The sequence below is a fragment of the Fukomys damarensis genome, unplaced genomic scaffold, assembly GCF_012274545.1.
Source record: "Fukomys damarensis isolate Sample0158 unplaced genomic scaffold, DMR_v1.0_HiC HiC_scaffold_32, whole genome shotgun sequence".
NCBI lineage: Eukaryota > Metazoa > Chordata > Mammalia > Rodentia > Bathyergidae > Fukomys > Fukomys damarensis.
In genome coordinates, this window is record NW_022900944.1 from 12,978,557 (window position 1) to 12,993,997 (window position 15,441).

A 15,441-nucleotide genomic window follows, 5' to 3' on the forward strand; every position below is an offset into this window, starting at 1 on the left:
TGGTAGTGCATGCCTGTAATCCCAGCACTCGGGAGGCTGAGGCAGGAGGACTGCTGTGAGTTCAAGACCAGCCTGGGCTACATAGTGAGTTTCAGGTCAGTCTCAAATACATAGTGAGACCCTGTCTCAAAAAAAAAGAAAAAAAAAAAAGAAAGAAAACAGTGCAATAAAGCTGGAACTAATGTTTTTTGTTTTGTTTTGTATCTGGGATCAAACTCAGGACCTTGTGCCTTGTGAGGCAGGCGGAGGAACCACTGAGCTAAATCCCCAGGCCCTGGAACTAATGATTTGAAAGAGGTAAGAGGAAAATTTTAAATTCAGAAATGAGGATGAACTGCTAAGTGAAACAACTTTTCTAGGGGAAATGTGGAAAGAAGTATTTATTAATACTTATCAAGGAAATATATAATGCATTCTGACTAAGCAATTACACTTCTAATTTGTCTCATAGGAAGTGTTACAAGGTCTTAATGTTTAATGCATCATTGTTTATGATAGCAAAATATGCCTATCTCTCCTAACAGAGTAGCTAAATTAATATACATATGTCATTATGTAGCAGTTAAATAGAATACAGAATTAATTTGGTACCAAAAACCAAGTGATAGAATGTGTGTCAGCATGCTTGAAGCTCTGGTTTTAATTTACACACACATACACACACCCACCCAACCAACCAAAACTATGGTTAACATTAATCCTACTAAATAACAAAATGTAAAGATTTTATGAAGCTTTCTGTGATAGGTTCTTACCAAATGTCTTGTGTCAGGCCTTGAAGCTTGCAGTTGTTCAAATTCTTCTATTTTCGCAAGATCTACATCTTCTTTTAGTTCCCATGTACTATCTTCATATGGTAATGAGCACCACTTTACTAAGTAGTAAATAACAGACTGCAAAACATTTTTTTTTGTTTATCAATTTGAAAAAGAGTAGTAAGAAGTATTTTAAATAGAGAATTGTGACAAAAAGTTTAAGTATAATACACTCTATCAAAAACAAAATTAAAAATTCAGAATTTTTTAGTATTTTCAGACTGTAACTTTAAAAAATTTAATATTTGGAGGCTTTTGGATTTTTCTTAATCAAAGTTATTTTTATGAAATATTTACCTCTCCAGTGTCTTTATCTTCACAAAAAGAGACTTCTAATACTCTGTCAACTTCAACGTAGTCTGGGTTAAATGGTTCTTCTTCCATCTAAAATTAAAAAGTAACTTAAATGATATCTGACAAAGTATAAAGAGAGAAATAAAGATACATGTACTAGTGTTTCACTATAGAACAAACACATCTTTGATTTCAATTACATTTCCAATAAGTGGAATTCTTACAGTTAAATCCCCAAAGACATTTAGGAAATCATGAATATTATAAAAAATAAAACTATTCAAATAAGGTATTCTAGAAGTCTCATGGTGTCAAATCCAATGAATGACGACAAACAATGTTTTGATAAACCTGCCTTTTTAGAGGAAGGTGCTTGGCAGCAGCATTCACTATTTTCGATCACAACACATAAAGACATTCATGAAAGAGGACTTTCAGAACTGCTTCAGAAAATGGCAAATACAGTATTTTGAAAGGAATTAATGGCAATGTGTGTTTTGCTGTAATAATTTAAAAAAATTTAAACATTCACTGTGTTTTTGGATCATTGTACAATCTTTATCAAATAAAAATTTAAAAAGAAGGAATTTTAATTCTTAAAAGAAAAGATTTATATAGTTTTTTTATATTGTACTTAGTTGAGAAAGGAAATTAATCTTCATGAAAAACTAAACATTATAAACTACTGCTTCATATTATAAATACTTCTTGTATTAGTGGGGCTGGGGATAGAACCCAAGGCCTTTTGCATGTTAGGCAAGTAGTCTACTACTGAGCTACACAATTTTAACCCTTAGCTAAATTATTCTAAAATCTTCAGCTCATTAGGAGATTTGTAAACAGACTGAACAAGTAAAATATTGTTGAGGCACAGGAGGGGCTCAGAGTACTCACAAATAGGTCATTAGAATCATTGCATTTTTGAGATAGTTTTAATAATCACAAAAGAAACAACAGTAATTTCATGATAAATAATCTAATAGGTGTTATCTTAATCCAGTTATCAATTTAACTACCTAATGATTAGATATAAAACTATGGGGCAAAAAGGTATCATGTACCACCCAATATGATTAACTGATGAGGATAAAGCATCATGTAAGTGCTATTCCTTTTTTAATAAATAGAGAGCATGTATAATGAGGAAATAACTTATAACCTAAAAGAGGGACATTCTACAAAATTAATGACCTGTATACTCTTAAAAAATGAAAACACAAACACTGATTAAAAGAGACATTAATGAAATCAACATTTGATGCTGGGATGAATTCCAGAAAAGAGAAATACAAATACACACACATACCCACACACACACAGATACACACACACACGCACACACACATTTTTTGCTATAAAAATTCTACTGGAACAATTAGTAAAATATCACTGAAATCTGCAAATGAAGTAACAGTACAAAGTCAATGTTAATTTTGAAGCATTTGCAATGTACATTCAAATAGTTAAGAAAAAAATGTGTGTGCTAGACAAAGATGGGGAGGGCAATTAAGACATAAAGAATGAATACATATGATAAAGCAAATATGAGCCAGGCGTGGTGGCACACACCTTTAATCCTAGCTACTCAGGAGGCTGAGGTGGGAGGATCCCAAGTTTGAAGCCAGCCTCGCCAATTTAGCCAGACCCTGTGTCAAAAAAAAAAAATTTAAGAAGTGCTGGGGATGTAGCTCAGTGGTAGCACACTTGTTTAGCATGTAAAAGGCCAACCTGGGTTCAATTACTAGTATTGCAAAAAAAAAAGGAAAAGCAAATAAGGTAAAATGCTAAGATTTGGAAAATCAATGTAAAATTTATGTGGAAATTTATGCTGTTTTTGTAATTGTTTTGTTGAAAATAAAGATCCAATTTTTCTTTAAAAATTTAAATGAACTTAAAACTCTTCTGAAAACATAACCAATTAAAAATATTAGACCATGAAAGGATATTAGATCAAATTTAGTTGGGCATAGAAAGGTAAATGAATTTTTTAAATGATATCTGATTCAAACACACACAAGCTGGTGTGGAAAATATGCGATATATTTGATGAGACACTTATTTTGGTACAATATCACTTTCTTTACCTGAGTAACTTGTTGATAAATTCTTTGTGATATTAACATACATTCAACTATAATTACTGAAATACAAGTTGAATTGAATATACAAGTATATCTACCATCCTAAATTATCAAGGTCAATGTTTCAGGTAGTTTCTAAGCTAACTTTGAGAACAGAAAATACTATATGTAGATAGCATTTATATTCAAATATTAACACTGGAAGCCTAAGATTTAAAGTAATACTTAATATTTTGATAAACAATACTACATATCTATAGAGTTCAACACAAAATTGTCTTATTTTTTCTTACATCTGCAAAAAAATGTGCTCTTTGTGCTTGTCTCAATTTGAATCGTTTGATTTTCTGCTGGATCCTTTTATCTTTCAAAAGCTGCTGCTCTGTAGCCCATTCACAATGGAGATAGGAGCTAAAATTTTCATAAAAGCAATATATTAGAATGAAATAGTCATATTTAACATCTAATTTTAATACCCAATACAAAATATGACCTTCAACATTACAAACAGGTAGTTCATCACTTCATTTAATTTCAGTAGACATCATAAAATATCTAAAATAAAGTCACTGTGATCCCTATATCCTAAGGAGATTGTAGTCCAAGAGCCAACAACTTGCCATCTAGTAACAGAAGGGTAAATTGACCAAGTACAAGAGTAGTATCTCTTATTTTTCATAATAAGGTTTTTGTCATGAGCAGAAAGATAACCTGTTTTGAAACCAATGTAGTTCTATTTAAAAGCTTTTGCTAAAGTATCAAGAAAAGTTGGAAAATAACAAAAAAGAATGTTTTCTCACAACCAGTGACTCCTATGAGTTCACTTTTTGTGTTTGGGGTGGCATTGAAGACTAAATCCAAGGACTTTGCACTGAATTATATCCCTGGCCATTTTAAAATTTTTTATTTTGAGACAGGACCTCGCTGTCAATACACTGCCCAGGCTCAGCTGGAATTTGTGATCCTCCAATCTCAGCCAGAGGCAGTTGCCACCATATTTGGCTGAATCTGGTGTAGCAACTTAAGATCAGAAATTTCCGACAAGAGAATCTGAAAAGTTCAACATACATTTAAAATGAGTAATATCTATAATTTGTAAAAGCATACAGTATTTAATAGATTCTTATATTTTGACTTATTTATTTATTTATTTTGGTATCAGGGATCAAACTCGGGTCCTTGCACTTGCAAGGCTGGTGCCACAACCACTGAGCTAAATTCCCAACCCAATATTTTTTTAAAAATTCAATCTTTACATGATAGGTTTTCTTTAAGTTCATGCAATTATAAATAACAAAAATTATCACTAAAATGCAGATAAATGAAAATCATAATTAGAAATATATTTGTATATTAAATATATTATATTTAATTAAATACTTTGGCAATTCTTTGAAACTCAAATACTTACTAATTCTTGTATTTTACAAAAAATTCTTCTGCATCAATCATCACTCCGGGTGTTATCTGCAAAAATTAAATTAATAATTGTAACTCTTAAATAGGACATGGAACACAGTATAAAATGTAATGTACCATTACTTACTTCCTTTTTTACAATTCTAGAAGACAATATTTTGTCTACAATTGCAGCATCCTCTTCACTTGGATTCTCCTGTTGGAGGAAGGGAAAGAAATACATGATATAATATATTTTTTTTTAATTGGTACTGGAGATCAAACTCGGGCCCTTGTGCTTGCGAGGAAGGTGGTAGAACCACTAAGCCAAATCCCCCAGCCCCTGATATATTCTGAAATATCTTTTATTTGGTATTTTGTATGTTTATGAAAATACTAAAACTTGAAAAACATTTATTTAATACACATGCTGGGCACTACATAAAACTTTAGGAACATAAACTATAGGAAAAATAAATCATTGTTGTAATTGTCCTTGCCATCATTTGCATTATAATCATACTAAACATGTGCTTTTTAATGTGATAGGCATTATATCTAACTAATCTATTATCACCTCCACTGTATGAATGTGGAAAATAACCTACACATAGATAGGGTAAGAGCTTGACTAAAGTTTCAACTCACTCATGTAGTGGCTGTTTGGCTCATAATACAGGTAAGAGTGGCACACAGGCAATAATGTTCACAGGGCAGAGGACTGAGCACTTATAGAGAAGAGGCAGTAAATTCAAACTGCGTTCTTTACTCACTATTGTTTGAGATTTGGAGGAGTTTTCAGCAGAAAAGTAATGGGATTAGAGCTTCTAATTTCAAAGTATTCAAATATAATTTCAAACTATTCTGCCTAACAGACAATTTGGGAGAGTATCAGGAATTATATGAGTATTTTTAGGAGGTAGAAATGTGACGTCTGTCACAATGGATGAGGAAAACAAAGAGAAGTATGAATTCTTGGTATTTTAAATAATTTATGTTTTCAGTCAGGGCTGGGCATGGTGGCACACACCTGTAATCCCAGCATTGGGAGCCTGAGGCAGGAAGACTGCCTCGACTTTGAGGCCAGCTTGGGATATGTAATGAGAGAGATCCTGTCTCAAAACATCAAACAACAACAACAACAAGAAAAAATATATATAATATCTGTAATCCTGAATATATCTTACCACAAATAATTGTAAAGGTTGTTCACAAGGTAAAGGAGCTGAATTCTTTTTTATTTTCATTGAGCCTTTAACCTCTTCTTCAGACTGTTTCCCTTCTCCGTCTTCTGCATATTTTTTCCTTTTAATTTGTCTATTTGATCTTCTTTTCTGTAATGAATCACAGGGATCAGATTTATATATCTTAAAAATAATTTAAAATCTTTATAATAAATATTTTAAAAGTTGGCAATTTTTTCATTAAATTTTTCAAAATCATACTAAACATTCATCTTCTCTTTTCTGTTTAATTAAAGGAAGATTATTATTAGCCCACCATCAGAGGTTTACAATCTTCCTGAAGGTTTCCTTTTCTACAATTTCTAGTATCAAAAGTTAGTAACAACTATATCACCTTTCTTTACAAATTTTAAGAATAAAAAGATTTCTCTCTTTTCAAAAAATGATTTCATAGCTTGGGCAAAATATATTTCATTAGTAATTATTGCTACATTACTTTTCTTTAAAAACTTGTTACAAAGATTTGAAGAAGTTATTTATTTTATTTAACTATTTCACATTTTGGGCAATACACATTTAAACTACAAATACTTTCATATGTTATGCCCCAAATCTGAAAAAAGTGTATCAGATAAATATCAGTTACACAATCAATTGGAGGTTAAATGTTAAAAAAAAAAATCTTGCCAAAACATGTTTAAATATTTAAAGTAGGATAAACTGTTTTAAAATAAATACAAAAATTAATTTTTAAACCTACCAAATAATCAAATTTAAATGAAGGAAGAAACAGTGTTTCTAATTTTAATAGCTTTCCTAAAAATAAAAAAATACTATCACAAAACATAAGTCTTTTAACAAGTATGACATGTAGCAACATTATTTTTAAATAATCTAAGTAATTTTAAATCAGATACCAAAAATAAATGGTTTTACTTACCTCCCTAAATATTTAATATTTGTTTCAAATGTTTTTATTTCAAGGACAATTGAAAATAAAAAAGTTACTAAGTTCAATCTCCAAAATAGGCAAAAATAAAAACAAAAACAAGTGATATACATATCATTTGATATTCCTGTTATAATACTAAAAGGTCTCAAATTCCTATAAGATTGAAATTTTCTTTTCCTCATTTCTCTAAAATCTCACTGGGATCCCAGCTGACTGTTCTACTGTTTAATATTTAGTAAGTCTGTCTTTCCTTCCTTTTCTCTTCCATTTTTTTCTATATATTTATTATCTAACTTGACACTCCCCAGAAATAGAACTAAAAATATTTTTATTTTGCCAATGCCTTCTATTTCGCAGGCCTTTCTTACTTCCACAGCCATGACTAAAATGGCTGAGTCAGTGTAGCAGTGTGAGGGCAAACCGTTAACTATATCTAATAAGGTTGCAGAAAGGGCCTTTGTAGCGTGAGGTCTCTGTGCCTTTCTCTTATGAGTAGTGCAACATTGAGACAAAAAGGCAACAAGATCAGCCCAATGTGGAGGCAAACTCCACTGTACTTTAGAATGGATTACCATCTAGCTATAGTCTTTGGTGGGGGGGGGACTAGGGATCAAATGCATGATAGGTAAGCTCTCTACCACTGAGTTACCTCCTACAACCAATTTTTTTTGGTTTGGCTTTGGTTTTTGGTAATCATCTTTTGCCATGAACAAATCAACATTTTCAAATGTCAAAGTAACTGTTAAAAATTTTGTAATTTATAAAAGGACCATGAGAATGTAATTTTTCCACATTTATTGTTGAGATGTGGGGAGGGATTCTACAATACTGGTTAAAAGAATGTTTAGAATTCTATTCTCTATTTTTTAATGTTCAAGAATGGTTTAACAAGTACTGAGACAATTATAACATGTATTATGTCTCATTATACATAACTTCTAAATAATGAAGTCTGAGAATAAGAATAATTCAGCAGATTTTCAGAAGACTATTAGATGTTTTCACATAGTTTCTTCTCATTTAGGCATTTATTAGTACTTTGAAATATCTCACTTAGTCTTTACTAAGTAGTAAATGAGTGGTCTGAAAAATTAAGAACAAAAGTGTACACTCAGGTCATTCTTCAAAAGAAAAAACAAGGGCCATTTGCTGAGCATGGTGGCTCAAATTTATAATCCTAGATACTTGGTAGGCTGAGGAAGGAGGATTACAAGTTCAAGGTCAGCATTGGTAACTTAATGAGATCTGCATCAAAGTCAAATTTACAAAAGCTGGGGATATAGTTTTGTGGTAGAGTGCTCACATAGCATGTGAGAGCCCTGGGTTAAATCTTAGTGCTAAAAAACAAATTATAAAAAGGAGGACCACTTATTGTAAACTATTCCCTCGTCCTATGAAAACTTTATTAAAACTCCATGAAGAGGAGATAGCAATTTATTCATCATAAATTATATTTCACTAGAGTATACAGTAAAAAAGTAGGAAAAGCCAAATAAGATGTCACTCTCACCAGTTATCTTTCTGTGTCATATAATAGCTTAAAGATATAAAAAAGTAATCTCATGCCCACATATCTGGCTACCTTTTTTTTTTTTGGCTCTCTTCCTCCATAATGTTTTTCAAACCACAATTTAAAAATGTAACAAGTTCTGTCTTTTGTTCTTATTTCTTGCTTTCTTCTTATCTTACCAGTGTCAACAGATTAGCTCACAGCACTTTGGATAAAGAAGTTAGATGAATTATACTTTTAAATGACTAATACCAATTGTTTTCTATACTGATCCTACTATAATCTGCTGCAGGGACATTTAAAAAAACATAGGTCTCTAAACATAGAACCCACTACCTAAGTATTCTTTATTAATATTGAAGGTAAAAAATTAAATATATCCACAGTTCTAGATTTCCTTCTGATTCCAAACTTTAATTTGTTTTCAACTATTCAAATCCTGACATCCATTATTGTGGCTGAAAGTTACCTGGACCTTTCCGTCATTTATACAGTGACACAATCAAATATTAACAGTATAGCCTTATAAATTGATTCTTAGAAAATATTCCCCCCTCCCTTTTTGTAGTGTTGAAGCAACACACTTGACAAAGCAACCTAATACTACAGTGAAAAGCATGGAAGAAATGTACATGTTCACCTATACTATCATTTCATTGTTCGGTAATTACATAATAGAAACATGGCCAGCATTATTTAAGTAAAAATTAAAGTAAATTCTCTCATACTGAATAAGTTAAATATAAGTTTGCCTAAGTTAAAAATAACATACGAAGAAAAAGCCAGGCCATATAATATTAGGAGCTTCAATCACTGCCCTTACCTCAACTCTTGCAGCAGCCCAGGAGCCTTGAGCCACTACTCTCCCAATGGATAAGAAGCTGCATAAGGAAGAAGAAAGGCCATTCAGGGGCTTTCTGGCCCCATAATTCAACAACTGCCACCACCCCTACGGCCTACCGTAGTATTTTAAATATTAGAAAGCAGAGGGTGGCCTGAATTATTATGACCTTCACTAAATATTTATATTTTTACCTTCACAGGGTTATTTAGAATATCCACCTATTTTTTAAAGGGAAAAACGTACAATATTCATGTCTATGTCTGGGGATTTTTAATATCATCAGTTAGCTTTTCTTCAACGGAAGCAGACAAAAGAAACTCTCCACGATGATTTAGTCCATCTGCTTTGTCATTTATATATTTTAAAAATTACTATTTCTGTCATTAAGTAAATTCAAAAGCACTCTTTAAGTACAGAATATCACTCTTAAAAGTCATCGGTGACTTTTGTATTGTTTACTTAACCTCTCATGGTTTTTGTTTCATTATCTGAAAAACAGGGGTTTGGAGAGGATACATAAGCTTCCTCCCATATCTAGTATTTTGTAACACTACTAGGAGCATACATAATACAACAACACTGTCCTATAAATTCTAACATACAATAAAATGTATTTTTATTATTAAACTACAATGTAAATATTCATAAGCAATATTATACTACCTAAACAATTCTAACAGTTTTTATTCCTTAGAAAAAAAATTAATACTCACTTGAGAATCTTGATCTTTGAATGAATGCTGTGGCAACTGCTCTGTATCAGATATTTCATCTGAAGAATCATTCTTTCTTTTTTGTTTCTTACCCAGTGTTATAATGAGTTTGCTGTTTTAAGAGGAAAAGAGTAAATGTCAAGAATTCTTACACATTTTTTCCATTTTTGGTCAAATTAAGACTACCATTACAAACTTTCTACTATTTTATATCACTTGCATGTCCAACCAACGATGGCAATTATTCTAAAATCCACGACAGTTTCAAAACATTAACCTTATTCTAGCAAAATGAACACAGATCAGTATTTCAGTTAATGTATTTGTAAGTACAGAAATGCAGCCAAAGCTAGGTGGAGTAACACACTCCTACAATCCCAGCATCTAAGAGGCTGAGGCAGGAGGATTAAAAATTGCCTTGCCTGGACAATTTGGCAAAGTCCATCTCAAAATAAAAATAAAAGAAAAGGGGAGGCCCTGGGTTCAATCATGAGTACTAAAAAAAAAAGTCAATTCATATCACTTGTTTTTTAGGCTCAAGATACACTTTTTATGGGAAACATTTCAAGTCATAAAAGTACAGTACTAATAAAAATAATAAATTTGATTATCTTATAGACTTGGAATAAAGGCTATTCTTTCCTTTTATGTCTTATCAAATCAAAATTCTGCTTCTTCTTGAATACCCAACCCATTCTTCTACTTCTACTAGAGATGGTGGTGCCATGCCTGTATCCCCAGCACTGTGGGAAGCCGAGGCAGGAGGATCACAAGTTTGAGTCCAGCCTGAGCAACTTGGCAAGTTTCTTTAAAAAAAAAAGAAAAAGAAAAAAAGTTCTTTTTCTGCCCTATTGTTTTGTTTTGTTTTTCGGTACTGGGGATCGAACTCAGGCCCCTGAATTTGTGATGTAGATGGTGAAACCACTGAGCCAAATCCCCGGCCCTTTTTCTCCCTTATTATAATTTCTCCCTTATTTAAGAGTATGAAGTGTTTCTGTATTCCTCTGAATTCTAAGTACATTAATGACTGTATATCTTTATGAAAATATTTGTATATAGTATACAAATACATATCAAGTACCTAAAAGTATGAGTTTTTATTGTATGAGGGATATAAGTACAGTGCACCCACATTTCCTTATTTACTAACAATATCATTATTCTTAGAGAGCCATATTAATCTTAAACCATGCTAATTACTAATCAGCAAAATTCCATTTGAGGTATCTATATTCTAAAACCTGAAAACTTCCTCTAATTATTTTCAAGTATGGTGTTGATATTAGAATTCTTTCACCAATATTTACTAAGGTGGAAGAACTAAAAAAGTTAAAAACATGCACTACAAAATCACAAGGTCACAGATTTAAACCCTGAATCCACCATTCACCTATGTGTGAGACAGTGGACAGATTACTTACTCTCTTTTGACTTCAGTTTTCCTCTTTGGAAAATAAGGACACTGCAGCAACTACCTCCTTTGTCACTGAGAATTAATTGGGATAATATATGTGGTAGAGTTTGGATTTTGAATTTCCCCAATGGCTCATGTGTTGAAAGCTTAGTACCCAGATGATGGTGCTATTGGTAGATGATAGGAAGTAAGGTCCAGCAGAAGAAAGGTAGTTCATTAGCAGTTTGCCTTTAAAAGGGATACTGAGACATTGGCACCTTTGTACCCCTCTGTTTCCTAGATGCCAAGAGATAATAAGCAGCCTCCTCTACATGTCCCCAGTCATAATATTCTTCCCTGCCACATGCTAAAGAAATGGAGCAGTGACTGCCTCTGACTGAACTGAAACTTCTGAAACCACTGGCCAAAACAAATCTTTACCACCTATAAGTTGTTTAATCTCAGTTTTGTTTTTATGTGTGTATATGTTTTTTATTTTTGTCACTGACAAATACAGTACCATGGTATCTTTTAGCACACTTGACCTATAGGAATTTCTTAAGTAATGAAAACTATTTCTAATTATTGTATGTCTAGTACTTTCTTAGGTTCTAAAAATTAAAGATAAAGTGATAAGCCTTTAACCTTAAAGTATCAGAATTAGACCAGGATCACAGCTAACATAGTAATGTGGATGTTAGCACAAGATGCAATGTGAACATTAAAAAAAAATGTTTGTTTATTGAAGATTAAAGGAGGCATTACAGAAAAAGTAAAATTTGAGATAGAAACTGAATGATGAAGTGGAGTTAACAGGTAGTGAAAGAAAATGGAGGGTACATTCCAGAAGAGTAAGGAAAATTTATGGAGTGCTAATATGACAGGCCATATTTCCAAAACTATTATACAGATTCAATGCAGTCTCAATCAAAAATACCAACAGCATATTTCACAGATCTGAAAAAACAATCCTAAAATACATATGGAGCTAGAAGAAACCCAGAATAGCAAAAGCAATTTTGGGCAACAAGAGCAATGCAGGAGGCACAGCAATATCTCAGGCTATACTACAAAGCAACAGTGATAAAATCGGCATGGTACTGGAACAAAAACAGATATATGGATCAGTGGAACAGAACTGAGGATATAGAAACTACCCCAGACACATTCAGCTATTTGATCTTCAACAAAGGGAACGAAAGCATATGTCAGAGGAAAGACAGCCTATTCAACAAGTGATGCTGGGAAAACTGGTTATCTGTGTGCAGAAGATTGAAACTAGACCCTTATTTCCCATCATATACTAAATTAACATCAAAGTAAATAAAGGAGCCGGGGATTTAGCTCATTGGTTCTGCTGCCTGCCTCACAAGCACAAGGTCCTGAGTTTGATCTCCAGGGTGCCCCCCCAAAAAAGTGAATAAAGATCTAAACATTAAAACAGAAACATAAAGCCTACTGAAAGATTAAAATAGGTGAAACACTTGAAGATACAGGTGTAGGAAAGGATTTTATAAACAAAACCTCAATTGCACAAGAAATAGCAGCAATAATCAACAAATAGGATTGATTATATGAGGCTAAAAAGCTTCTGTATAGCAAAAGAATCAATCAGTAGAGTGAAAAGACAATCCAGAGAATGGGAAAAAATTTTGCCAGCAACTCCTCAGACAGAGGACTAATCTAGGATACAGAAAGAAGAAGACACTTCACAGAGGAAGAAGTACAAAGAGTCAACAAATATATGAAAAAATGCTCAACATCTCTGGTCACTAGAGAAATGCAAATTACAACAATGCTAAGATTCCATCTTACTCCAGAAAGAATAGCAATCATTAAGAAATCAAACAATAAAAGTGTTGACAAGGCTGTGGTGAAAAAGGAACCCTTCTTTGTTGTTGGTGGGAATGTACGTAGAATAATCATGTATAATAATTAGTATGGATATTTCTCAAAGAACTCAAATTAGAAATTCCATATGACCCAGTAACTCCCCCTGCTACGTATCTCCCCCAAAGAGCTTAAGACATCATATTATAGTGAAACACACATACCAACATGTATACAAAACACAACAGCTAAATCTGGCAGCCTGTATACCCATCAGCAGATGATTAGATAAAAAAATATGGTTATCTACATATAATGGAATACTACTCTGCTATAAAGAAAACAGATTTAAGGCATTTGTAGGAAAATGGATGCACCTGGAAAATATAAGGTTCAGTGAAATAAACCAGACATACAAGTTTAAATACTGCATGCTATCTCTCATTTGAGTGAGCCAAAGTACAAACAAGGAGAATAATAAAGGATGGATACAAGGGACAAGTGGATGATGGATCTCTTTCTTAAGAAAATAATCCAAGGGAAAAAAGCAGGAGAGGTGAGGAAGAGGGGAAGGGGAAATAAGTTGAATAACCATATGCCTGTATAGCAACCTAATAACCACAATTAATGTAAACATTATATGCCATAACATGAGCTAAGAGTAGTAATATCAACAAGAATGAAAAATGAGATAGGGGAATTGGAAGAGGAAAAGGGAAGGTGAAGGGGATTAAAAAAAAAAAAAGAAACAAGCTCTACAAGTAACCACTATCCAAGATTATTGTAAACAGAATGAACTGTAAACACACACTACTAAAAAAAATAAATTCTTAAAAATTACCAGAACATAATACTGCAAAAAGAGGAAGCAAACAAGTGGCAAACTATATATAGGGTGAAGATCACAAAAGACTTTGTATGATATGCAAAGGGTTAACTTAATTTATAGTCACTTCTCAAGCTCCATAGGGTAGGATTTTAAAAGAAATCCCTGTCTGGCAGCAAATGTTTAATAAATAGCAGAGATATTTTTTAATGAGTGAAAAAAAAAAACCCAGCAAGATTAAAGTATAAGAATTTTTTTTGGGGGGGTGCTGGGGATTGAACTCGGGTCCTTGCGCTTGCAAGCAGGCCACCGAACCACTGAGCTAAATCCCCGGCCCCTAAAGTATAAGAATTTTAAACATGGGGGTAATGTGACTGGAAGAAACAATTCAGGTGACAAATGAAGAATGTAATCCACTTGGGTATGGTGGCACATGCCTGTAATTCCAAGTACTCAAGTCACAGGTACCCAAAAGGCTGAGGCAGGAGAATCACAAATTGAAGGCCAGTCTGGGCAATATATGGAGACCCTGTATCAAAATAAAACAAAACAACAAAAGTCTAATCTAGGGCCATGGTACTGTGGATAAAAGTAAATATGTCATATTTTATTGTAGACTAATAAATAGGATTTGGCTATTAATTTGATAAACTAGATAACTTAGATGTGATAATAGTAAAAGCCGTAGAACTGTATTTTCCTTATTATTCTTTTACTGGTCATGTTCAACATGATTTTTTTTTTAAAGATACTATCTGTAAGTCCAGGGTAGCATGGAATTTACTATGTAGCTCAAGAACATGCAGTCATCCTGCTTCAGTCTCCCATGTGCTGGGATTACAGGATGCCACCTTGCCTGACAGATAATGGTAATTAGTATCTACTTGCACTGTTCTCAAGTGTGCAAAGAAAGTAATAAAGACTAAAAGATACAGTTTATGTCAGAATTAGGAAATCAGAGAAAATGCAAAAGATATCCAGAATAAAACTGAGAAACCAGCCAGTTATTCTCCTTTCCCAATCACCACTTTCATTATTTATTTCCTTCTCTTATAGTCATTTTTCTTATTCTGGTTTCCTTCCTAAAACAAAAATCTCTATTAAGGTCCTATCTATTATTAGATGTCACATGATCTCATTTTTCCTCCTCCTTATCTATAGTTCTCAGAAGAGTCACTTTACTTTCATTCTTCAACTCACTATAATCCGAACTCTTGAAACTATTTTCATATTCATAGCTTCCATTTATTCAGTGTTTACTATGATTCAGCTTCTGTGCTGACTCTGCAAGCTTTCTTTCATTTGATATTCTTACAACTTGAAGTGGCAAGTACCACCAATTTTTTTTTCCTTTTTATTGAGGTTATTGGTACAATCTAGGTATACAATACAATTACATTCATCATTGGGATTCTGTACCTTTACATAATAGGTCTTGATTCTCATTTTTCCCCTTGTCCCTGCCCTCCCTTCATCCCCTCCTCCCCTCCCCATTTACAAACACTTTATTTCCATTTTTTCAGTTTTTCATATTTTTTTCCTCTCCCTTATTACCTTTCCCCCACCCTTCCCACTTTCCCTACACCTTTAGCCCTTTACTT

General features: G+C 32.8%; 1 protein-coding gene across 11 annotated transcripts in view; it reads right to left on the reverse strand.

Moving 5' to 3' along the window:
- Nucleotides 1-15,441, reverse strand: part of Chd9 (chromodomain helicase DNA binding protein 9) — a 238,395-nt gene that overhangs the window by 79,393 nt on the left and 143,561 nt on the right. For 10 of the 11 annotated variants that reach the window (XM_010629542.3, XM_010629534.3, XM_010629538.3 and 7 more), the window contains 7 exons: nucleotides 9,792-9,903; nucleotides 5,776-5,922; nucleotides 4,737-4,805; nucleotides 4,602-4,657; nucleotides 3,484-3,601; nucleotides 1,113-1,199; nucleotides 756-893 (listed from right to left, as the gene is read on the reverse strand). In XM_010629542.3, the coding sequence (XP_010627844.1) occupies nucleotides 756-893; nucleotides 1,113-1,199; nucleotides 3,484-3,601; nucleotides 4,602-4,657; nucleotides 4,737-4,805; nucleotides 5,776-5,922; nucleotides 9,792-9,903 (727 nt within the window). Of the gene's footprint in view, nucleotides 1-755; nucleotides 894-1,112; nucleotides 1,200-3,483; nucleotides 3,602-4,601; nucleotides 4,658-4,736; nucleotides 4,806-5,775; nucleotides 5,923-9,057; nucleotides 9,116-9,791; nucleotides 9,904-15,441 lie in introns of all 11 variants that reach the window. The other variant, XM_033757999.1, reaches the window with a different exon arrangement.